Genomic DNA, 26,955 nt, shown 5'->3' on the forward strand with positions numbered 1-26,955 from the left:
CTGATTCAGGTTCTACCAGGATCACTCTGACTCATTCATCCGTCCTGAGTAGGGCAAAATCCTTTGTTTCTCTGGCTGGATGGGATCTTAAGGATTTGGTTCATTAAAGGGAAGAATTTTGGGGAAACAGATGGTGCAGGAATAAGTTGCTTGTGCTGCTGAGTAGGACATTATGGATCAGATACCTACACTGCAAGAGAAAAAGAAAAACAAAGATACAGTCACCCATAGTGCACCTTATTAATGAACTCTTGTACTTATTGAATTCGAGGTAAAAATTCACGAATCCGCTGCATTTGTTATTTTTCTTAGGCATCAGGAAAGGCCTTCGACTCTGTCCGTATGTAAATAGGCAGGTGGCTTTGGGCTCAGCAGAACCTCCTTCCCCCACTCTCCCTGCCTTTCCCCAACAGAGCCCTCTCAGGTTTTGGGTAAGAGGAATTTCTGCTTTACATGTTAATTTTGGTTCTTGTGCCACAAAGCTGTCAGCTAATTTACTTCTCTAGGCCAAGGCCAAGACACCCTCGGGGGTGGGAGCAGGCAAGAGCTGCCCAGATCCCGCGGGATGCCGTGAGGTAGAGACAGCACGGCCAGGCTGAGAAGCCTCTCCTTTCGCTGGGACTGTGTACTATAAGGACTCTGCCAGTTTACCCAGTTTTCTTTTTTGGAACATTGGGTTACTGTGTTTTGTTTCCTGTCTCCTCCCACAGTGATGCATGGGGGAACTTAGGAGCTCATCGGTTACAGTAATATAGTATGAAAAAACTTCCTCCTGACATGCGCCTGATTAGGAAGGATTCACAGGGCGTGTCTCTGCAGGCAAAACTCCCACTCGGTTTTCTTACTGAAACCTACTGTGAATGCTTAAGATTACACAGTCAAGTTCTACCAAGTTTTAACCTGGCCCCAGACTTTTTGGGGAGGATTTTTAAGAGCCTCTGGGAAATTATGACACAAATTTTTGAAGTAGGGCAGCCATGAAGAAAAGTATGCTTTATACCGTAAACTGAGGTTATACCATTTTGGCATCAGAAAGACCTGGATTTGAATATCCGGTCTGCCATTCACTAGCTATCTATGTCATGGGTAACTACTTATCCCTCTAAGCCTCAGTTTCCTCATCTCTGAAGTGAGGATAATAGTACCTCCCTGGCAGAACTGTTTGGAGGATTAAACTTAATAAACCTGGCACAGTGCCCAATGCATAGAAGAGCAGATAAATGGGAGCTCTTATAATAATGTTATTATGCATCCTGAAGTGAAGCTCCCTCCCACCAAGCTCCATATCAATTAGGAAATAATTTCATGTTTCTAATTTGTTTTTGGTCAACCCAGAGAAAAAGAAACATGGAGAAATAATATCCTAGAGTAATTGGTGCCAAAAGAATCCTAAAATAAAAATATAGGTCTTGTTATTAATCCCTCAAAACAATCATTTGTTAACCATTCTGTGAGAGATTTATTGACTGTAACATTCATTTGGAAATGCTAAACTAATGAGAACTTGGCCATTAGTTGTGATAATGGTCTGTCATTTCGAGTTTGTACCATGTGTACATATTTGGCCTTATTTCGAAATTAGAAGTTATTTCAAATTCATTTCCTTTCTTGAAAATGTCCTTATGATTTAGGTCATGGTTTGGATTATATGAGTAGTATTCCTATAATCCATCGTCCCAGATAAACTAAATGATCTGGGCTATTTTAAGATAGAGAAACTTCAAGCATTTTTTTTTTTTTTCGGAAATTGCATAAAGAAGTTACAGAGGCTTCTCAAGCCTCTAATTTATCTTTTATGCCTATGCTTGATTGTTATTCCATATTAAGGTTTATTTTCCTTTTAAAATAGCTCTGCACAGAGAGAATATACTGCTAAATACTACTGCAAGAGAATGTTTACAGATGCAAATGACTTCTATTTAAGGAGCTCCTGATTAAAACATGAAAGAATGTGGCACTAGAAAGCATGTGAATAACCTTTGAAAAATCTCACAATAGAACTGAATATGGGATATTCATAATCTAGGATTACAGCTTTAAGAGTATGTGTGAATGTATGTTTAGTGAGCTGCAAAGGACCTCAAATTAGAACTTATTAATCTAATTTTACTTTAATTTAGATAAATAAACTTCTTGATTATTGGGAAAGTGTAACGTGGAATAAACCGGAAGGCCAGTGCAGCAGAAGGAACTAGTACTGCATTTGCCTGCAACAAGTGAGCCAGGCAGTTTCCACAATTGCATCTTTCTAATAAAGACAAGATATCTTTCCGATAAGCTCTTCACTGGGTCATTCAATCTCTCCTAGATGCTTTGAGGCTCAAAGTCTATTTCATTATTTCATTTTCTTACTGCTCACAGAGCAGGCTGCTAATAAAGTCAGGAAAAAGCTATGATCTTTGGCAGACTTTTTTTTTTTCTTCCCCCAATCTATCTGTATCCAGAGAGGATCTGCTCTTTGGTTTCTTGTTTTAAAGACTAACCTTCTGGGGTCATCCGAGAGATGAGTACAACTTGCGTGTCTCATTTTGGTGGAAATAATGTCTTTCGCCCTTGGGTGTAGTAAGCGGCCTGGTTCCTGCCCTGCGTATGGGTCTCAGAGAATGGCCTTGCTCAGGCCCTGGCTGTGTAGGAGAAGTAATGAACATGTCACGCGCGTCTCGAGTTTTCCAGTCTCTGGCACAGCTGTGGCACTTTACCCCCCCTACTGGGAGGCACAGCACGCTGGCCATTTGTTGGCAAGTTCATATTTCACACTGCAGGGAATTGGAATGATTGAACAGACAGAAGAAGAGTTTTATTTGCAGTAGCCTACGTATCCCCAGACTCTGATTCGGCATAAAACATCTGCTTCATGATCTGCTTCAAGGCCAGTTCCTTTCCTCCCACAAAGGTTACGACTTCAGGCAAGCTGTGCTTCCACTGGCAGGAGGAAATTTGCCCAAAGACTTGATTTAGTCAGAATCAAAGCATCCTGCCACAGAATTTCTGTTTTTCAATTATCTCCAAAGAGGCAACCAGACTTTAAATATACCGGTCTAATAAATGCAGCGAAGTAAGGCAGGCACTTCCTTCCCCGTTGCTAACAAGGAGAGGTGCATTACAGTTGTACAGCCACACCCAGAAGCCTGTGAAACTTACCTAGCTATCTGCTAACACACCTGTCTTGATAACTAACGGCCTATGGTAGGTATGGCCTTCCGATGTGTTTCGGCCCATCGGCATGGTCAATGAGCACATGCATCGGTTTTACTTGCAGTGTTTACATTTTTCAGATTATAAAAACAAAGTGACATGATGCTGAATGTAATTATTACTATTTTTTCATAGTGAAGAAGCATCATACAGCCTGTTTTGGTATGATCCTAATTACCAATTATATTTGCCCACGTGATTTTGTTGCGCATGGTCATATTTTTTGTTCAAGATAGCCCTCGCTAGCCTTACAGACCTATATGCAAAATTAAATGCTGGCATTTTATTATGCTACAGCAATTAGATGCCATCCTCGTAATGAGAAACATGACATCTTCATCGCTCTCCTCTATATTTTCATGTTGCTTTAATGCAGACCTTTACCAGACTTTAATATAATCTTCCTCCTATATATGCACGCATGTGCATGCATGCACGTGCACTCACACACACACACACCCCTAATTGAATATCTGCATATTTCCGAGGAGTCCTGTGGGTGAAACCATGTATTCATCTTCTTTAGTTCTTAGGCCACTTTGGTTTAAGAGGAAGAACTGTTGCTTTTATGAAGTGCCTTTTTCTATAAAGTCAAAACCTCACAGCGGTGCACAGAAAGCCGATGGTATAAAGGAGCTAAGTAGAGTCTTTAATAGAGAGAGCTGGGTTGTAAGTGTTTTTGTTCCTACGGAGCAGATAGATTTGGCTCCATCTGTTCCATATTCATAACAAAGGAGCGCACTTACAGGAGGGCCAACTTCCCAGAGACGCCCGGTAATGATCTTTTCACCAGAAAGAAAGCATCTGAACCCAGTGGCTTGGCCCTGTGGAAAAGCAGCTAGCAGGACTGCCCTTCAGAACCCTGATTTCCTTGTAACTCAGGTTGACATCAATTTTTCCAAAACAGAGAATGAATAAAAAAAAAAAAAAAAAATGACCGATTTCTCGTCTTCCTGTAGCACTGTGAGGTTGGGAAGTTTAAAATGTATGCATTTCACCACCCTCTCCTGCAACCGCAAAAGATTTGTAATTAGATAGCATGGGGCTAAGTCTGCACTAAAAGTATCTAAAGGTATCACAGGGGAAAGGATGTTCTTCAAACTTTTAAGTTGTTCCTATTCAGACTTTAATCTTTTTTAAAACCGGGGTTAATGAATAGAAATATGAGTTACACCAAATAAGGAAAAAACCCCTGTTGAGTTTGTAATTAGCAAACTCAAAGCCAATTTCAACTGAGACCTCTTAGATTAAAAAGATAAGTTGACCCATGAGTATGTACTTTATCTTCAACTAAAGCAAACGAAAAATAGAATGATTTTTTTTTTTGTCCAAAATGTGTAGCTGTACAAAAACGTCCTATTTATGGCATGTATTCAGCACTGAAATGTAAATGTAAATGATTTCTTTAAATAGGAAATCAGTATTAATATCATGGCTAGTGGATAGAATGCTGCATTAATAAGCTAGCATCACAAATTTCTTAAGAAATATGAACATATTTTGAAGTATGGTTATCCTTTTCTCCATCGTGTAGACTTTTCAAATACAAGAAGCTCCTAAAAAATACATCGTTGATTTAATATACTTTGTTAAAGTTATAATTGTGATTTATAAACCTTTTATTACCCATTTTTGTACAACCTGTGTATTATCATCTCACTAAACTAGGGTTTTTTGGCAAATCAAATGGTAAACAAATCTCTTAAAAACTTTGCTGCAGCAGTAAAGTGGGCAGATTCATCTAGCTATGATACCCTTCCCTATAGCACGAGGAAATATAAAAGTAATATTCACACAGGGTGAAAAACATAGCTAATCAATCTGTGAAGATCTCAGGAACACCTTTATTCCTTTGATGATTTTGTGTAAAATATGGACCTGGATATTTCTGGCTTATTCTATTTTTATTTCATTTATTTTTTCAAAAATATTTTTTTGTGTGCCTACTTTGTCCCAAACACTATGTTAGACATGTGATGGGGTATTTAAAAAAAAAAAAAAAAAGTTCTTCTGGAGCTCATAGTTTAATTGGGAAATAGACAATAAACCAGGAAACAAACAGATCTCTAACTGCCAATTATGCTAGGACCTATAAAAGGAATTAAATGTGGTGACAGAAATATGGAGAGTAGAAGTAGACAGCTTTTGATGGGGCGATCAGAGAAAGCCTCTCTGGGGAGGCAGCATTTGAGCCATGGCATGAAAGGAAGTACAGATATGAATTTTTGGTGCACATAGGATAGTTTTTGTCCATGGGAAAGATTACTTAATGGGTTAGTTTGGATTTAAAATTTGATATTTGACTTATTAAAGTTGCAGATTAAAATATATAATTTTAAATTTACCGTATTCAAATTAGCTTACACATCTGATTATTCTACATATAAGACTAGTAAATTCAAATATCTGGTTTCATTTACAAACTTGGTTAATTAAACTCCTTTAACCATTAAAGATTTATTATATTCTCTTTTCCTTTTTAAGTACTGAAATCGTTTGACTGTAAAACCTTCCTGACTACTTTTAAGTAACTCTTAGCATCACAATAATTTAAACCGAAAAATATGATACAATTTTAGTTCCCTTAAAAGTTTTAAAGCTTTATGTAAACCTAAGATTTCACTTAGTCACAAGTCTAAATCAATTGTTCTATTATATATTTTAAATTAGAATTACATGTTTGACCTGTTATTCAAAGTTTTCCTACACTTTAAAAGTATTAGTTTCACATTCTCAGATGCTTGTTTAACACAAAATATGAGCTCTGTGGTTTTTATTCTTTTAAAGATGTCTGTAGTTAGTTTTTAAACTCAACTGCGGCTAAAGTACATATTCCTCAATGCATTTTGGGGGTTAATGTTCTCAAGTAATGTTTGAGGCGCCTTAACTTGCTGAGGCTTCTGAATGACTAGAGGATTTCAGCCAGGATGACTTCACCCTTACCTCTGATCATGGTCATCCCAGCATCTCTTTTCCATACTTTCTTCAGGGAGCCCATAGTCACTTAATTCTAGCATCACCTTGCCTTTGTTCTCCTGTTTACTGGAGGGGCTTGCAGCCCCTACAAGGGCTGATCATTTGATGAGAACCTGCAGATTTGTAGCTCTAAAGTTACCCATGTCCCTTTATGTCTTACCTTCTGGGAACACACACTCACAGATATGAAAGTGATATGTTTGAATTTTGTATGTCACTCCAGGCTTTGTCACAGTTTCCAAGATGATTTCCTAAGGAGTCAGCAGAAAAGGGAGAGGAACCTTCCAGAAAAGGAGGATTTAAAAATAGTTTTCTTCGGCATTTGCCCCCACCCTTCTCTCAGTTGTCCTTTTTTTTTTTTATTTTAAACCTGAATTTTGGTTTAGGTTTGGTCAACAAATCACGTTGCAGCTACACAGATTTTTTTTTTTCCCCTCTGGATGTATTCTTCAAAATCTTTATAGAACACGCTATAAGCAAAGCGGTAGACTCCTCAGAACTGAGACCCCTGCACGGCCCCTGCCACAGGGAACATGAAACTAGTAGGAGAGATGCTGTGTAACAGTAAAACAGAATGGGGTACGTGCTATTGAGGGGGTAGAAACAGATTGGTGCAAGTACCCAGAAGAGGGTTATTGTATTGGAGAAATGGGGAAATATCTCAAGTGGCCAGAGGGAGCTGGGGTTTTGAGAGGCAAAGGAAAGGTCACATAAGGAAGATGGGGTGATTCTGGGAGGAAATACTGTTTGGAATAGTTATTGATGTGGATGGAAGGAGAAAAAAGAGTGGGAGAGATAAAGAAGGAAATCAGAGTTGGGTGCAGATTCTGGAAGACTCTCGCTGCTGTTCTGTGGGTGAGGCCCTGCATTACACAGCTATTAACTTTACTGGAAATGGTCCTACTCCGAGGCGACCAGAGCAAACTAGAATTTAGTCCCTACCATTAGCTTTATTCGCTTTGTCAACATGTAGTCTTGATCAATGAAGTATATTTGGTATGAAACAAGACATACAATCCTGGTACCCAACTCTCCCTTCTTGGTAGAACTTAGTTTTCTAAAGAGAGAAATTTGTTCGGGCCTCTGGGGTTCCATTCGGGGCCTGCCGTCCAAAGGAATGGCTGCCCCTGCCTGGATACTTATCTCCCCGCCAGAGAGGGCATACACTGGGGAGATGTGGCCTATTGGCTAAGAACGACAACTAAAATAATTGATTTGTGTAAGTGTATGTTTACCCAAATATGATGCAAAAGAATATTGAAGATAGGAACAGGTACCATTTACAGCAACCCAGTACCCATGGACTACTGTGGGCATGGTACTGTGTTTGCATCCACTTCTGGGCTGGTTTTATTTAGTGTCTTTGCTGTAATACAGTCTGTGCAGCTGCGAAGGTGATCTTAACTCCCAGCCTAGTTGTTTCTCTGCAGGATTTATGTCCTCATCTGTGGTCAAATCTTTCTGATAAAATACCTCACATTCTTAAAATGGATTGAAAAAAGAACTTATAGAACCTAGGCATGATTTTCAAAAGAACAGGATCTTCCAGTGACCTTTTTAATTCTCTAAATTCCCACCCCAGCCTCAAATAACATCCTCACACAAACCCCTCCACCACACACACACACAAAACTATGCTGAATCTAGTTTTTCTAATTTAGGCTAGAAATAAAGATGCACGATTTTATGACTCATAACTTTTTATCACAGCCATCCATAACCTAATCTCTTCTCGCTTCTATACATTTGTACTCAGAACTAGAGACTCCTTACTTAGGAAACTGTCGTGCAGAGGGAGCAATTTGGACAGAACTGACAACGTCAATCTGGGGAGTAGTGAAATGATATTCTAGATCTACAGGGGTCGGTCACCTGAGTTTCCAAGTGCAACATAAAAGTTTAGTGCCCCTCTAAAGTAGGTCATACTTACATTTTTTTTTTTTTTTTTCACAAGAAGGGGAAGGCTTAAGGAAAACCTGGGCTTAGGTAGGTTAAGCAACTGACCAGAAGGCACAAAATAAGTCAGAATGGGTGAACCAGAAAGAAAGGTCACTATTAAGCGTGCACTCAAACTGCTAAACAATGTCCCTTCCAAGGCCCTCACCAAGGAAGAGAAAGATGAAAGAGGTTACAAAAGGTTCAAAGAAATGTTAACTTTCTTTTAGGAGCTTCTTTGAATGGTATTAACTTGATATTTTATTAGTAATGTACTGTCATGCTGCATTAATGCTATATGATAACAACATTGTTTCTGTTAATACTGTACAAATGAGTAATAGGATTTGTGGCTTTCTTTGCTTACAAGTTAATAGTCACCCTAATAGCTTATCACAGAGGTGGCACAAGGAACCTGTGGAGAAAGGAATGATATAAATAGTTCCTCTCTGGGATTCTAGGACTTCTGCCTTCTGTCTGAATTTTTGTTTTTGTTATTTTTATTACGTGGCCTTTAGCCGATGAAGAGTTTTTGTAAGTGAATCATTCTGCTTATTTGCTTTCTTGTGTCAGATTATACATATTTGATACAGCCAGCAAAATCCACAAAAATTAACTCAAAAGAGAGAAAAAGAACTCTGACCTTAATGGCTCGGGATTGTCATTTCAATAGTGTGGCCTCAGGCAAGCCCAGGTCTCAGAAAGTAATTACAACATTGATTTATAATAGGAAACTTATTTTTTCCTAACTATTCAAAGATGTTCAGTGTGTGTGTGTGTGTGTGTGTGTGTGTTTAAATAGTAAAATATCCAATAAGGGACTTAACTAAATCTCTTTGTGTTTAGAGTTTATTAACAATTAAAATGATATCTAAATGTTATCTTGCTTTCTGTGCCTAAGTGGAAAGGAGTCTTCCAATCCCATCATGAAAGAAAGAGATAAAGACTAGTTTCTAGATTCCAAATCTGAGATTTAAGCTGTCTTAAATTTTCCTTAACAAGATTTAGAAGTGCTTCTTACAGAGGATATTTTAAAAGCATTCTCTGAAATCCAGGTTATTTTTTGGTCATGCTTTAATAGACAAATCATATACTTATTCAGTAAGCAGTAGAAACAAGTTTATTGTCAAAGAGCTTTAAAACACAAGTAAAAGTTTGCCCGCACTTCAAATAAATGTGTACAAAAGCATGATAATGTCCTATTTGTTTATTCTTACAAATCAGTGGAAAGAAACTTGTCCTCAGCCATTTATTTGAGGTTGCTAAGAAAAAGTAATTGACCTACTGAGGCTTAGCTGCTGGAATTTAAATAATACTTAAGTTAGCCTTTGCAGTGAGAATTTTGCCTAAGGGGTAGAGAGATTGGGGGAGAGCCATGGGTGTGTGGTGGTACCTCCTATTTTCTCTTTTGTCTGAGGCTGCACAGCTGGAACTTATTTTACTTCCCTTGCCCTGAACTTTACTCTAATTATTTGTCTCTGTTACAGTTCCCTGGTGTTGAAACCAAGTTTTAGCTTGAGGAATACGTCGTTTTACCCATTATATTGTTGGAAACACACCCTTCTTCCTTTTCTAGTATTTTAAAAAGAAACATCCCCAGAGCCATATCAAAGTATCTAATATTTACATGATATTTTAAATTTCTCCAAGGCTTCTACCTTTACTTAGTAACCTCATTTTCAAGTTTTCCATCTGGGGCTTTGGCCTTAACCTGCCAGTGATTTAAGTCTGGAGACACTGCGGGCTACGAGACATAAAATGTGTCGGCAAATGGAGCCAGCTCCTGTGGGTGCTCTTAGGATGCAAGTTAGATAAACCTGGAGCCAGGAGCAGGTTATTAAAACATGTGACTTTTAAGTCTCAAAAGGTAGAATGGTGAGATGTATTCCATCATAACTGGTGATTTTGTTCTTTGTATGAAAATAGACGTGATGCTGTTTTTAAAAAGGAGCAGGTAGCCAGTCGCAAATTGTGGCTAGGGTTTTCTTTTCTAAAAAGAAGCCTAACTTTTGTTTTAAGATTTTTTTCTGAGGGTGTGGTAACCATTTTCCAAGAAGTCCATTTGGCTTTGGTTAATCTCTATCCTGTTCCCACCACTTCTGTTCTCTATCCCCACCCACATCCACAAAATAGATTTTATTGATTCATTAAATTCTAGAAGACATTTTCAGCAGCACTATTTATTTAAATGGCTTTACTTTTTCAGCGTTTATTGTGAAAGGAATATTAATGCTTAATTCCACCATCACCTGTCTAATTTGCATGTGTCTGTGTTGTATGTTAAACGACAGGAAAACCCACAGAGGAAAAACTGAGCTCTTCTAACAAGGAGTAGCCTATCTTTTCTTTTGACTTGCAAAAATTGAGAAATATTGCCTGTGGCAAACATAATGGAAAACTGCATTTTTAATGCTTTCACACACACTCATTTCTTAAAGAAAGAAAGAAAGCAGCTGACTTTTATTCTTAAAAATAAAACTTCTCAAAGTACCTGCATTGACAAGGGACACAGAAAAAGAGAAGGATTTGGGCTTCTGGTATTAAGATTTGAGGACGAATAAGGGTAGGAAGACATGTTAAAGTCATCTGATTAGTACAGTATTGGGCCTGAAAATGTGAAAAATATATAATAACAAGAGTCACTCCTCTCCTGCTAAACTTCAGGCTCTTCATGAAAAAGGATGTTTGTTACCTTGATTATCTTTGAGTTGCTTAAAATCTCATAATGTTTGTATTTCATTTGATAGCCTGTGTAAAGGATAACTGATAGGGGTTTTTTGATATGAAGAGAAGTTTTAAGTTATTATGAAAGTTCTTTTATTTCAGCTATGTTTAAGCTCACCTTTATATTCTATTTCTCATATTTGAGGAAAGGCCTTCTCCCTTATGATTTAAGTTTACATTTTGTATCAAAGCTCATTTAGGTTTGCCCAGCAATTTGGAGTTTAAGTGAGATATCATCGCTCATTGCAAGGAACAGCATAGGTTGGCTACATTAGCAAAAACAAACTAAGTGGCATGGGACAGAAAATGAAAAACAGTTTTTCAATGCTGGAGTAAAAACAGATATGTTTTGTAGTATTTCTTCAACAGCAGTTTATAATTACCACAATTCAAGGCCTATTTTAAGTAAACTTTTAACAGTAGCTTGAGAAATAAACTAGTAAGGGATCCAGTTGTTTAGACAATGAGGTAGAATAAAGAGGGAACTGCTCTGTGGGAGTCAAGGCAGTCCTTTAGCAGAGCAGCACCAATGCCTTAGGCCTTCGGTCTCAAGTCAGTGTGGGAAGCCTTTGAGAGCATGAGCTGTCTGTATGCAGCATTGTATCAGTTAGCTCTTGAGTAACAAATTACCTCAAAACTTATAGTTACGATGACACATCATTTCACAGCTTCTGTGGTGAGGAATCCAGGGCCACCTTAGTTGGCTCCTATGGGTCTGGGTGTCTCACAAGGCAACAGTCAGTTCAAGGCTCAGCTGAGCAGGATTCTCATTCCAGCTCACTCACGTGATTGGACTCGGCTCCTTGCGGGTTATTGCACTAAGTCTTTCTTCAGTTCCTTGCACGCTCTTGGCCGATGTCTCCCCTCAGTTCTTTGCCACATGGACCTCTGCAGTGAGAATCTCACAGTGACACCTTACTTCAGGAACAAGAGAGACAGCAAGAGAGAGAGTGCTAGTGAGAAGGAAGTCAGTCTTTTGCAACATAATCACAAAGGTGACATCCCATCACCTTTGCTGAATTCTGCTCATTAGAAGCAGGAAACTAGGTCCCAGGTACTCTCAAGGGGAGGGGAACACATAAAGGCAGCATACTGGCAGGGTGGGGATCACTGGAGTCCGGTCAGAAACTATCTACCACAAGCACATCGGCAGGCCTATCGTGAATTGTGACGTGACTATCACATATTTGCAACCCTAAATACAGTTTTTGGAAGTACTGATTTTGGGGCATTGAATGTGGTCCCTTTATGTATCAAATTGGCTGCTAAGTGCTGAGCAGTGCTCACCTGAGGCTCAGGAGACCAAGGGAACAGATTTTGAGGAATGGCTGAACGCAGAGCCCCTGTCTGAAGTCATGGAGCAGAGTGAAGATAAGCAGCCCTCGTGGTCTTATTAGCTTGATACTCTAAACACAGAGAACCAGAGGGCCCCCAGGTTATATTTCATTATGTGTTGTAAGGTTTTGATTAGTACTTTGCAGATCATTAGTGGGGAAGGGACCCCGTGGATTGATTTATAAAGCTGCTATTAAGATCATGGAGTGGGAGGCTGTACTTGCTTTAATGGTCCCCAGTCCCTTACTCCCACTTCCTGACTCAAAATGTACGTTTTCAACAGTAAACTGAGTAAAGGGATATGGCTTTGGCTTGTGCGACAGATGTTTAAGACATGAGTTGAATTTCTCATTTTAATTTGACAAATTCTACTAGGAAGAGTTCGGGTCTAGGTTTTCTTCACCTGTTGCAAATTAATCTCTTTTTGGTTGCCAAACCTCCAATTTAGGAACTTGGGGATGAAATGTTTTCATTCCTTTGTCCCAGTTGCTTTTGGTTAGCTTCCGGAGGACCTGTAAAGCCTCTATAAAATCCGCTCTGATAAACATGTCTGGGACGCCCTCACACTCCCGGACAAAGCTAATTCCCCCCACAAAGATGTGTTGGCAATTCATGCAAACCTTGGCACCTAACAGGGAAACTGGCGCATAGTAGGAATTTTAAAAACGTTTGGATGGATGAAGCTGCAGTAATAAACATGTTAGTAATTATTCATTATCAGTTTTCACATGTTCATTATTAATTTTCTAAGGAAAGCAGCATAAGAACTTAAATATCAATTTTATGTTAATGGAGACCAATGTTGGTCATGACCAAGTGATGTTTCTAGAATCATAGGGATTAATAACACCTACCTCCTGACAAACGCCAGGCACATTTTAAGTCTTCACTCCTTCACATCTTGTTCCATTCTTCTGCTCAGATTGATCCTGTGAGGATTTTTCTCTGTACATTTACTTATCTGAATATTACATTTTTAATTTCTGGTGTTTTTGTTTTTAATGTTCAATCTTCTGCTTTTTGTTTACTTGTGACAAGTAAAGCACTCTTATATTACCTTATAACTTCAAGTAGTACTAATAATTAATAATCTACATTTGTAAGTAGTATAAAGGTACCGTATGTTAGTCATCCCAGGGCTGTGGGGTTAAGAAATCTGTAACATAACATGGAATAAAACCACACTCTCACTTTTTTAAGCCTTGCATAAAAAAATTAAGATTTCCTGATAAATGGAAAAATGTTTTTATGCTTTTTTTTCATCGTAGTAAATAAGAAACCCAAGCTATAGTAACCTATCCAAGCATACCCTCCCAGGTTATCTCTAAGGATTAATCAGGTCAGATTATAGAGTCAACTGATTTAATGTAATCTGCATTGTATACTCACATGGTGTTTGTAGTCTTCGTTCATCAATTTCTCAAGGATTAGCATTAATAGTCAAACAGTATCATGAGGTGTCAGTCACGTTTTCATTGTTGCAGCTCTTCTGGTGATAGAGAGGAGAAACTAACGAAATTTGAGAAAGGTTTTTATTTTATATAAGTACATTTTATATTCTTAATTCACAGAAGAATATAGCTCATCCAGTAGCTAAGGCTAATTGTCCCTCTTTGAGAGCTGGTGAGAAAACACTCTTCAGCTTTTTCCTGGACAACTTATTTGTTGCCATTTAGTTATTACAATGATTTCTATGTCCTGGATTTATAGGATTTCTCCTACACGTAAATCTGAAAGACCTGTACTAATTCCAAGAAGTTCCTCCACTGAAACAAACATTCGATTCTGCCTTGAGCCTGTAATATCTTGCCCTGTCATCGGTAAAATAAGTTATCCTAAACCAAGTTCACAAGGCTTGTAGTGAGTTCATCTCAACTCAGAAATCCGTGGAATGGCAGTATAAATATCCATGTGCCACTTTTTCACACCACTTTTCATGAATAAGATGTAAACTATCTCAAGAACCTTTTTTCCTAATGTATTGGCGTCACCTGTGTGTACTGTATTTGTGACATGCACATTTGCAGTTGGGGTCCACAGGAAGGACACCATTTCCTGGATCAAACCACAGAGTGCAAATATTGTGCCCTAAATAACACACTAGGTTACTGTAAATGTCAGTAGAGGGAGTTTTTCTGACTTTGATTTAATGAAAACCTATAGCAAAGCCAGCTGTTAACACTTCTTAACTGCCTGTCAGGGTGAACAGGGGAGATGGGAAGGGCTGAAAACATCTTTTCTGTATACTTTGTCTTATAATTAATAATTTTCAACAGGTGTCGAATAGCAACACTAGAGGTTCTTTCCAGCTTGATGTCTTTTAGGTGGTGAATTTATAAGTTCTCTAGGACATGGATCTGGAGTTACATAAAGAGATTCGTGTAAAATTAGTTTGGAATTTGCATTCTGAATCCTCTCACCTGCAAAATAAGCATTTTAGTTTTCTAGCCTACCCCTGAGGAATGGTAAAAGGTCAAAATAAAGAGAAGGCGCACCAAACACCAGTTGTGTCTTTGTCGCTGAAGGTATTACCAAATGAATTGTAAGCCATGTGTTTTTTGATTGATGTCATCTGCTTTTTCTGAACAAAGAAACCACTTGAAGCAAACTAATAGGGAGGAAAGTACGCAGCGCTCATTTCTGTCATTTTTGTCATTTCAAGAATGCATTAGTAAACATGTGTGATTGTTAAGGTCCTACAGCTCTTAGAAATCCCTTTGACATTATGCTGTGTGTACTGAGGGGAGATAATCTTTCAAATGCAGAGAAAGTTTATAGTCTTATTATCTTGAAGAGGGGAAGAAAGTTTCTTCCTCAAATGATTTATAACTTGAAGCATGTTGTCATGTTTCGGTAAGCCCACTTTATTAATTCCATCCTTCTCTGTGGCAAATTTTTAAAAATAAATGTATCAGTGCATAGTACTTTCTCAATAGCATATTGTACTTGTAATAGCATGATGGAAGTTGCTGGGCTCAGTTTAGTCATATAGAATGTGGAGCCAAGTTCTGAGTAAAACCTCTAATTGAATTACCTGCAAAGCACTGACAGACAGGCTTTCAGGACAGACAAAGCTTTGCTTTCCCCAGCAGAAACAGGTCATGTTTAAGTTGGCCTCGTGACTATCTGTTATTGGTTTTTGCCAGCACTTTCACCTTGGGCTCTGCTGGGCCTCTTTTCCGGCAGTTGAGGTGGAGTAGCTCTATGAAAGCAGGAGGGCTCAAGCATTATCTTCTTATTTTAGAGAAAATTGATAACAGATCAAGGTAAATGGAAGAGTCTTTGAAATAAAAATCCAAAGTATTGTCTGTAGATTACCATCATTCTTGCATGAGTCTTTATTGAGAAGATAGGGGTAGGAAAGTAGCCCTTTCAGTGGCCGTCTATATCAGTCTGAAAAGTATTTTTGTTTTAACTGCTGGGAAGAATAGAGTATGCTCCTCTTGTTCAGGAAAGAATTTATTGTAGACCATTTGCATTTGAAAATGAAGACTAAACTGTTGTTCTCTCCTCTTCCCTTTGCTCTAATCCACAGCCTCTGCAATCCCAGATAATGGAAGAAGGTCCTGTCTAAAGCTCAAAGTCTTTGTGAGACCAACAAGTAAGTTCACCCGAATGAGCTTCAGAGGGTGGCTTCACTGTGCATGCTTTATTGTGTGGTCTGGTTCAGAGCGGTAAATCTTTTTTACTGTTAAATCCTGTGTGATATCTGTTTTGTATATCGACATCCATGTTTTAGTTTTCATCCGATTTTTTCTCATCATTCTTCATGATGCTTTTATTTTAAGTACACAGCAGTTGCTAACTTGTTGTTTCTTAGACTGTTGTACGTGCACAGCAAATGGGAACAATATTGGCATTTGGATACATGCCACTGATTGTAAAACAATCTCTACAAAAGGAAAAAATAGAAAGAAAAAAGAAACGGGAGTTGAAGGGTGTCTTCACTAACATATTTGGCTGTTATCTCTATTTTTGTTATAGATAGCTGTATGAAAACTATAGGTGTTCATGATCGTGTTTTCGATGTTAACGACAAAGTAGAAAATTCATTAGAACCAGCAGGTTAGTATGCTTAGAGAATCTCTTTTAACAAATGCATCTCTCTTGTGCTTCAGTACTTTTTTTCCTTTCTCCTCTCCGCATGTTTGCATGTTAGAGTTGCTCTGCTTTTTGCTCATTGCTAGCAATGCTAATATTACTTATCCTCTACCTCATTCCTCCAGTATCTTTGTGTAGTGCATGTTAGATAAAATATGATTTTTCTTTTTTGGACATAGGTTTGATACAATGCAGTATTCTAATGTAGAGGCCCCATCAGAATGCTAATGAATCTCACTACTTTTTACCATATCCTCCGAGCATGCTGGTGAATCACTGTGAATATTAATGGATCTGTTTTCATATAAGACAGAAGAAATTTCTATTGTATGTGCTTATAAAATTTTATGTTGTCTAAATCTGTAGGTAAAAGTAACGATTAATGCACAAAATAGTAACTAACTCAACATAGTTTTTTCTAGAAATTCACATGCATCATTAAAGTGACCTAAAGACACTTTACTTCAAATATTACTTGTGCTGTTGTCCATAGCAATTGATTGGAGAAGTATAATCATGTTGCATCATGTTGCCTCCTGATACCACAAATTTACATACCTGCTATTCCCAGAAATATAGTTAGCAGTCTGTTGAGTCAAATGTAATCCTTGATTGTTGAGGCAAAACGAGTATTAAGGGTAGATATTTTTTTTCTTCTCCTAACTTCCGCACACCCAAACTTTCCCATCACTGAAAAAAAAAAAAAACAGAACCCACTAAAGTACTCATTGAAACATTTTCACTATAGCATACTGTATACAATGTAAATGTGTTAAGTATCCATTTGATTACAAATTTGATCTGGCTATATAATGTCACTATAGATTGGTTGAGAGGTGGGTACCCCCTGTTCCGTTTGACAGGTGTGCCTCAGTGGCCCCTGTATGCTAGCCTTCCTGTGGTTTTCTTACCCCTCTCCTGTGACCATCTCAAAGCTTAAGGAAAACTATTCCCTCTTCACAGAAAGATGTGGGCCCCTTTCCTTAGGTAAGCTTAGACTTTTGTTCATCTACTTGCAGTAGGACTTTTCTTTCTTAAGGTTCTAGAAATTAAAGGGTTATGAGATCCATTTTATCCTTTGAGTATTGTCACTGGGACACACAGTCATTGAGCCATAGGGAAACTTAGCCTGAGTAAATGTGGTGCCTTAGGACATACAATAGCTCTCACATTGTGATTGACAGGAGGAGTTAGGTTTTTCCCCCAAGCAGTCTTTTTTTCCTAGGGCAGGCATCTTACCCAGAACGCAAATGAGAGGTGTGTACAATGAGGCCCCAGGGATCAGTTAGCTGCTTTAGAAAGTTGCAAGAAATGTGTGCTGATGGGGAGCCATTTTAATTGTGTCCAAGAAATCTGGAAGCATCCCCATGGCTTTTCAAGGTACCAAACCAGACTCCTCAGAAGCTCGAGGAATTGGGCCATCACAGAGTCTGTGAGTTAGATGTGATCTCTTAAGGACCACAGAGTCTATACTCTCTTCTCTTTATAACTGAGACTTGTCAGGGTCATAGCTAGTTAGAGACAGATCCGAGTTGAATACTCAGATTTCTCAGCTCCCATTCCAATGTTAATATAAAAGTAGGATTCTCTTACCATTTACTAGAGATGTTCATAAAGAGAACTTAACTCTCTTAGCTTCGTTAATAAGTAATGCGTAGGATGACCAGCAGCATTAGGTGTGTTATAAACATGCATAAGTTACCCTGAATTATTTTCCGATGCACCTTGTTGCAGAATGTAGGCATAAAGTTCCAGTCTTATTTGCAGGTAAATTCCATTGCCTATCAAAAAAAGAGGCTGTTTAGAAACATAACAGCATGTTTTTCTCTGATAATGAAGAGGCACACACTGAGGACTATTCTCACAATAGGAAAATTACCTTTGAATTCAACTAGTGATAAAACATGAGAAATTAAGATGCATTCATATGCGAGCCTGTATCACTGTCTTTTGGGAAACAGGTTCTTTTTCACTGAGCATTTAAAATCCACGATGATCCCCAAGTCTATGCACACGTAACTGATGGAAGTTTGGCAGAATGTAGCCAGAGAGGGGTGAGAGATTAGGGTGGTGAGTGCCCATGCATAGGTACACAGGCAGAAAAAGCTGCTTGAGTCAGTCATGGCTGTATTTGAGGGTTTTCTGGTGAGCATCTTCACTGAAATAGTACGACAAGGTTGAGCTACAATCCCTGGCTGTATATAGGCAATAATAAATTTGAGTACTTTGCCTTATTCCTTAGAAAATTCAGTCAGACTTGCAGCTCTGCACTGCTGTGTTGAATGGTTGGGGGCAGACCCAGACTTTATGAATCCAGTGAGCTTGAAAGGATCCCACTGCATGTTCTCAGCAATGTGTACTAATTCACCTGTCTTTGGAATGTATTTGTCTTTGTTGTTTGCTTGCACACTCTGCCTGCCAGCTTCCTATCATCAGGGATACAGGATGATCTCAGGGCAAACATATGCCACATAATATGCTCCAAAATATTCCTAGTGTCCTCTCAGTTAACCATTGAAACCCTCGTGTTGTGGAATCCTATAGCCAGGAGGCAAGACTCTATTTGGCATCCGAAGAGGACTATTTTCTTCCAAGCCGCATGCACTGTTACGAGGGGTTAGAAATTCTCTCATGTTTAAGTGTAATTTCCATTGAGATAGATTTCGTTTATAATTCCCTCCTTAGAATTCTGAAATTGTTCCAATTTACCCAAATGGCAGCCCATTTCTCATTTTGCTTCTCAGGCCATAGAATCTCCCACCGTTGAGGCCCTGTGTTAATCAAAGGCTGCTTTGTTGAATCCTGAGCCAGGACCAGTAGGGTGGTGCAGGGAAAACAGGAGAATCATGACACCCTGAAGGGAGGGCAAGACAGTACTTACTGGCTGCTTGCTTAGAAAAGGGCTGATTCCAAAGGTTGTCCATGATTAGAGGACTGAAAAGCACATTTGGCCTCACCATTCACTTATATGAAAAGCAACAGCTTTCCTCTCAATGTCCTGCAAGGTTCATTCACCCTGGCTTGTGCTGCGGGCCCCCTTCAAGCTCACGCTGTGTACCAAAGTGTTATTTAGGTACTTTTTAGAAGTACACTTCCAGCCTTTACAAGGAAGAGGACTAGGTCTTAACTTAGTAAGATGGAGAAGAACCCAATAGCTGATGTAATTTCAGGTGTATAAATACAACTGGTATTTCAAAATGAACTCCGCAATCCTTGGGGTTTATGGTTCCTTCACAGTGAAGCCTGAACTACTTTGTTGTTCTGATTGACAACATATTGGTGCTCTTAAGAAAGTGATGTGGATTTTAATTTCAGGGCTGTTAAGGGCAGTTACACCTACATCCTGTGAGCTACAGACTTAGACTTAATCCGTTTGCAAAGCTCAAAAAGAACAGAAGAGTCCACTAGTATTTGGCTAAACCATGTGGGTAGGGGCTTTGTATTTTCCCTTTGCATCTCCGTAACTTCCCAGTCTTGCTTCCTAACCTTTTCTAGTCTTCTACAGTAATAGCAAACCTGCACAGAGTGGCTGAGGGCCAGGAGAGGGGGGCAAATCTGGCATAGGGATGCTGCAGCTTCTATAGGATGACAGGCTTGCATAACAGAGCACTCCAGGGCAGAAGACTCAATGTTGAGAAAACATTTCTTAGTTCACAGTGGGAATGAATGTGAAGAAAAGAAATAGCCCACCTGAGCATACCTGAGTGGGGGTGGGGGGCTGAAAAGTGGTCACTTTAAGACAATAGGGAATGACTCCACCCAGTGAAAAGCCTCCTTTTCTGTGGTATGAACACAAAAGGGTTTAAAACAATAGACAGTTAATCCATTAAGGGGTTTGAGGTGGGTCATTCAGGGATAATTAGGTATTATCCTTTGAGATCTACAAAATTGATAACTGCTAGCTCTCTCACTTGTCACCATTCTCTCTGACCGTTGAGCAGTGAGGATGACAACTGCTGAGCTCCCACAGGAAAGTCCCCAGGTACTATAATTAAAAATCTACCACAGAACCCCACTGTTGGCTCTAAGAACATGTGATTCAGAGATCGCTTGATCTAAAAGTACAAGTTAGGCCAGGTGGAAGGAAGATGTGTGGTACTAGAGCACAGCATGGCTCAGAGGCAAACCTCCAGTCTATCTTTGGGTACTAATTGCTGCAGAGTTCCTGTTTTCAAGTTAAGCCTGTTGATCATGCAGTTCAGGAAGGCTATCCAAAGTCAGAGGCACCCTCTCGGAACCCTTGACAGCAAAATAAAAGTAGCTTACCTCACTTAACCCATTTGATTTAGAGGAAGATTTGCATCCATGCCGACAATTTACGGGCCAAGTTTCAGCCTGATAAAAATAAAAACAGTTAAGTTCAAGTAATTTAATCCAAGGTTTACAATGGAAATAGCACCATAATTGATGCCTAATTGTAAACAAACCTACAGGCACTAGCTTATTCAAGTTTAGTGGGCATTAAGTATAGTTTATTTTAAATGCTACTGTTTTGGTATTTAATGTTTCATATTTGAAAATTTATCAAGGCATCCAACAACCATGCGTTCAACATTAATGCTAAGAAATAGCTAAAAAGAAGAAAATGGGCAGCCCATTCTGCTTAACCACTAAAATGCCAACATAACTGCTTCCGATCCCAAACATCTATGGCATCTTGGGTTTAAAAGATACATTCAGATATCTCAAGTTTGTGCAAGGTGCATCTGATTGCTAGGAAACCAAAGTAGCTCATATGCCAAAAGTTATAGGGTATGCACAATTTTTCCCTCAGTGTTTAAGGAAACTATTAATATTACTGAGCAGGTTCAATTTTCTCTGCCTTTCCTTTGTTTGCTGTAAATAATGAGTGATTATGCAGACATGAAAGTCAATGGTGGCACAAGGTTCATTACCTTACTTTGCAGAGGGTGGCGAGGTCTGTTAACAGCAGGCTGCTGCAAGAGAGTTATTAAGGATGTGAAATCTCATTGGAATGTGTGCTTTCTATTTGAACAGATGACACCGTACATGAGTCAGCCGAGCCATCCCGCGGTGAGAACGCGGCACAAACACCAAGGATACCCAGCCGCCTTTTGGCAATCCTACTGTTCCTCCTGGCGATGCTTTTGACATTATAGCACAGTCTCTTCCCGTCACCTGTCACAGAAAACATCAGGGTCTTGGAACACCAGAGATCCACCTAACTAAGAAGGGACTTGTTATTGGTTTTTTGGCAGATGTCAGATTTTTGTTTTCTTTCAGCCTGAATTCTAAGCAACAACTTGGGGCCAGGGTGGGGGCTAAAGTAGTTGCTGCCTCCCTCACTCCACCCCACCCCCCGCCCTTGCCCTTGACTTTTTGCAGCCCTTCCAAATTAAATGGACTCCAGATGAAAATGCCAAATTGTTGTAGTGACACCAGTGGTCATCAGCTCCTGTGCATTCTCTAAGAGCTCACTTCCGTCAGCGCACTGTGTCAGCAGTATGTGGACAAGGAAGAATAGTGGCAGATGCGGCCAGTGATGGCGAGGCCCAGGAGGGTTTTACTCTCCCATACAATATTTATGCCTTCTCATTCAGGACTGTAAGATAATCATGCAGGGCATCATGTCACCATGTCAGGTCCAGGAGGGAGGTATTAAGAATTGATATAATATTACACCATTTCCTCTAGGAGTATATAATTGAACAGGCTTCTGAAAGATTGAGACACTGGTTTTTCGTTTTTTTGTTTTTTTCTTTAAGATGACTGTCTTAAAGCGTTCTTGACAGCAAAACTTGTGCTCCATAAAAGATGCCCTTTTTCGAGGAGGCAGGTATGGTGCCAGAATGCTAGCACAGAGCAAGAGTGAAATCAGAAAACTAAGTTTGGTGGGGGTGTGTATGTATGAGTGCCTCTAATTTTTTGGTGACTGGACAGTGTACACCAGATTTTTTTCCCTTTGAATACAGATCACCATGGTGCTACAACTTTTTTTTTTTTTTTTAAAGAAACTCAAAGAGGCATTTTTATGAATAAAGTGACCTTCCCCAAGGCTGACAAGCCAGGGTTGATGAATGCATATGGAATAGCTTTGGATACTCCTCTGGGGCACAACGTGTACCAAGGAAAAGATGTCAGTGTCCCGAGGAGACGTGATTTGGCTTTGCTGGAGCGCCAGTGTGCTGTGGCCTTTCCCCGACTCCCACCCTCAGTACCCATGTTTTGCTCCATAAGCACAGGGGCTCAGACACAAACCCCTGTCACCGGAGAGTCAGTCACCACTACTTGGGAGGGCTAAAGGGAAACTTGGAATAAAAATTCCAGAGTTTGGAATAAAAAGATTCAAGTGTTGATTTTATATTCTTTCCCTTTCTGACACAGCCTGAAGCGTAGGGGGAACATGTGTTTATCTGTGGGAGATAAACAAGATGGAGTCCCAAAGACTTTAACAAAATATTTTTTTAAAAATCCACTAGAATAGCAAATACATTATTTAGATATACTTTATGCTGAGAGTGAGTATATATGCTTGTCCTATTTAAACTTGTGAGAAAAAGTGGTATCCCTTGATACATTTAGAAATATGGGGGGCTATCTTGTTTCATTGTGGGGGTGGGGCAGAAGGATGAATAGTGCAGGATGACCTCGTTTAAGGAATTTTAGCATGGTCAGCAAGGGATGTTTCCAGTTGCTTACCAGGAAATGCAAGCCTTGGGGCTTTCTACTGGTGAGGCTGACATGAACTTTGAACTCCAAAGCCTAGACAGGGAAAAGTGTCCAATCAATGGTAAAGAAATCTTGCCTTTTTTTTTTTTTTTTTTTTGCTATTGCACGACATATCAACAGAAATGCCTTTCAAAACAAAAATATGTGATGATCATGTAAGATGTAAAAAATTGGAAGGATTCCAGCAAAATACGTGTTTTTTAAAATACATTTTTTTAAAAAAATGTATGTTTTAATAAGGGGGTCATATTGTGGACTGATTCCATGAATAGGAATTGGCTAAAAATTGTAGTTCTGAATTAGAAAAATATGTGAACGAAAGGCAATTGTAAGGTACTGGAGCCTAGAGAGTTGTACACATGATGAAATGTAACGTGAGCTTACCTGACCCATTTGGAGTAGATGTTAGTGCTGGATCTGTTCACGCCGGGACAGTGAGTGGGGTTGCCAGCCTTGCAGATGCAATCAGCACTGTTCTCCAGACATCGGGAACTTCTCTGGAGTGGCAGAGTCTTATCACAGAAGGCCGCCACCATTTCACTGAAACAAAAGTTCACAGCATTGGATTCTTTTTTCCTTTACTATTTGTATGCTCAGTACTCTCAGTGATATCTACTACTTCTTTTTATTAATAGTTACAAGCTTGTTGGTCCAGCGGGATTTGGGTGGGGGTGGCAGGGGAGATACCTTCAAAAAATGGATCAATAGAACTGAAATAATACTGCATGTTCTATAACCACAAGCAAATCAAATGATCCTGTAATGATTCCAGTTAGTCATAACTACATTAGCAGTGCTAACTTCATTTTAGAAATGGTGACTTCTGTGGTTTTTCTAGCATTTGTCTCTAACAAATGATGAAATAATTACTCATGGCCCTCTCTGGCATTGTCTTTCATTTTTCACAGTGAAATTAGACCCCTTTACTTCACCATCATGCCACTACAAATTAAGGGAAAAAAAAATAGCAAGACTATCCACACCAGTAGACAGAGTGCTTCTCTACCTATAAATGATGTAAATGTTGGTAATAATTGCCATGGAGTTTTCCAAAAGATTGGCACAGACAGTTTTCATCTTGTCCAAAAAGTGCTGGTGGCCTTTTGTGATGTTACAACCCTCTGGGGGCTTAGGAGGATGTCAATGCAACTTTGTAGCAGCTTTTAATTTCAAAAACAATTCAGAAGTCTGAAGGGCAGACTTAGCTGCCTCTCAGCCCCATTTAGTCAAACCCCAGCGACCTTTGCCCCTGGTTGCCAAGGGCTTTGCAACATGAAGCAGGGAAAAAGGATCTGTCTGTTTAGTGGATACTGTGTATCCTTTAATAGACCAGGTAACAGTTGGTGTTAGTTTAGACTATTGTTTTGTACTGTACTTTCTTGGGTGGCAGACGAAAGAAAAGTAAAACATTAAAAAAAAAAAACACTGCGTTCTTTAAATTCTGTATTATTAGCAACCTCTGTTGTATATAGTGTTTGATAATAAAGTATTAATTTGATTCTTATGTCTTTTGTAAGTGAGAACAATAGTCTTTCAGGATATAAAACATGCATTGAGGCTATGAAACATCCAATGTATACTTGCTTGAGAAGAGTCACAAATGGCCAAGACACTGCTCCATACAGGACTCATATGTGGTCATCGTCCTCCCAATCTTAGACTCCACCATCTTGGGACCTGGAACAACATGACTTTTTGATCAATATTTTGTCCTCAATGTTTTCAAGGTCTGATGTTGGAGCCCTATGGTGTCCCCTGCCCCTCCACAATCCCCAGCATGTTGGTTTGAAAAAGCTTAGGGAATTTAGAAATGGTTCTGTACTTAGGTTTGGTTTTCTGTTTGTGGTGGTTTTCACACACTTTCATTTTCTCCCAGGAAGTCTTGCCAGTATCACGCAGCCCACACATGGGAAAGACTGCAAACAGTCCACTGAGGAAGGTTAAATGGGGACTGTTTCTGTGTCAGTATGAAAGGAAAAGTCACACAGTACCTGTGGATTTCCAGGGACTCTTTTTCTCTGGTGCCTTAGCAACAGCAGCAGCCATTTTCATTGGTTTTCCCTAAATTAGAAAAACAGTTTAAACTCCTTCCCTCCATTCATTGTTCCACAGAGCTGTGGTCACTAGATTTGCTTTTGAAAACCACCTCCACCAACACCCCGTTTGCCTACAACCCTTCTTTATTTCTTATGTTTATTTTTTTGTCTCTAGCCTTCCTCCCACGTTCTATTTTCCCTCAGAACCGTGAATGGACAGGTCTGTCTCTGGTTTGGCATCACTGAGTTTTTCCCATGCATTTGCCCCAGAGCTGCTGGGATGTGAGACAAATCTCCCTACAATGGGCTTGCTCCCATTGTCTATACAGTTTAATAGATGCTGGCATGTTGGAGGTTACCCATGAGTCAAAATCCGCTCTTCATGCTTACTCCTGACACCCCATTGAAGCCACTCATTGTGTGTGCGTCTGGGTGTGAAGTCCAGCTCCGTGTGGTCCTGTGCTTGTACTGCCCTGCTTTGCAGTTCCTTTGCACTTACTCATTGAGTGCCGTTTTGAAATGCTGACATTATATAAACGTAAAAGAAAATGTAAAAAAAAAAAAAAAAACCCACACACAAACAAACCCATACGATCTGTATTTGTATATACACGTGTCCGTATAAGTATACCTAAATAAAAATTAAAGATTTTCATCATTTTAATTGCAGCCCTTCTTCTACTTCTTTGTTCCTTGAATGACGCCTTTATTTCAGGGGCTACTTGTACTCTGCTGATTTTTTAAAATCTTTGTGGACAGAAAAAATAGAACATGCACAAGAGAAGGCCTGAGAAGCTCAAAGAATGCAGGGTTAAAACAGCCAAGCATCTAGGCACATTCCAGTTATTCTGATGAGAAAATGGTGAGATTTCAGCCTTGTCTCTGTATTAATTTGAGCCTTAAAATAGGCGCTATGACAAGCCCTGCATCCTAAAATGACTATTAAATACGAGAGCTAAATACAAATTATGTTCTTTTACTTTACGCGTATTTTTTTCAACCCATCAAGAAAGAGACAAACATTTTTCCAGCAGACATCTTAAACTTCGGAAAGAAATAATGATGGTAATAATAATAATCACTTGGATACAACCCCACACCTCAATCCTTACTATCAAGGAAGAATTAACTTAACCACTGTGTGACCTTAGGCAAGTCACGCAATATCTTTTGGACATAGTTTCTTTATCAGTAAATAAGAGGGTTGCATATGTGATTTGTTTTAATTTTTGAATTTTGCCCTTGCTGGGTACTGTCAAGCCCATTTTGCATCTGAGTGATATGAGTTTTTGTCTCTGATGATGACATCGCTATAAGCACAATTTGAAAATTTCATCTGTAGAGGGAAAAAGCCTCAAATATCTGACATAACAGACACCTAATGCATTTCAAGACTTGGCTTTAATTATACCATGTTAACATTAAACTCATTGAAAGCTTTTTATTATACTTAATTATTTGACAGGGCACTAAACACTAATTAGAACTTACTGTAACCTTTTTTTACTAATGAAGAATGACAGCTTTATAGAATGAGGAACAACTCACATAAAAAAAAAAAAAAAAAGATGTACTGGACCATCTATGTGATAGTTTCAAACCAGAACAGCATTACGTTGTCATCGTCATCACCATTGTCATCAAAAGCATTTAAGTGATCATGACATTGTGCTCAGTGCTGTGCAGAATAAAGTTAATGTTTATAATCTGTACTTTCAAAGTTTACAACAAGACAGACATTATGTGTAAGCATAATATAGTAATGATTCCTAGAGAAAATTTAAAATTCAAGCTTTTATATTATGCCTAATACAGGGGGAGACTGTTTGTTTTTAAAGAGGATGGAAAAAGAAGTTGGGGATTTTAAGATTAGGAAGCTAAGAGTTAAAGAAAATCATTTTACAAATAGGGTTAGGAGCTGCTTATAAAATAGAAAAACAGTTAATAACTACTGTAGGCTGTA

General features: G+C 39.0%; 1 protein-coding gene across 3 annotated transcripts in view; it reads left to right on the forward strand.

Moving 5' to 3' along the window:
* The window catches only part of EFNA5 (ephrin A5), a 263,869-nt gene extending 238,213 nt beyond the window's left edge, over nucleotides 1–25,656 (forward strand). For 2 of the 3 annotated variants that reach the window (XM_016119145.2, XM_016119147.2), the window contains exons 3-5: nucleotides 15,701–15,766; nucleotides 16,150–16,230; nucleotides 21,265–25,656. In XM_016119145.2, coding sequence (XP_015974631.1) covers nucleotides 15,701–15,766; nucleotides 16,150–16,230; nucleotides 21,265–21,386 — 269 coding nt within the window. In that variant the 3' untranslated portion in view covers nucleotides 21,387–25,656. The remainder of the gene's footprint in view (nucleotides 1–15,700; nucleotides 15,767–16,149; nucleotides 16,231–21,264) is intronic. The other variant, XM_016119146.2, reaches the window with a different exon arrangement.
* Nucleotides 25,657–26,955: the final 1,299 nt, after the last annotated feature.

This window comes from Rousettus aegyptiacus, unplaced genomic scaffold (genome assembly GCF_014176215.1).
Source record: "Rousettus aegyptiacus isolate mRouAeg1 unplaced genomic scaffold, mRouAeg1.p scaffold_m13_p_8, whole genome shotgun sequence".
Classification (NCBI taxonomy): domain Eukaryota; kingdom Metazoa; phylum Chordata; class Mammalia; order Chiroptera; family Pteropodidae; genus Rousettus; species Rousettus aegyptiacus.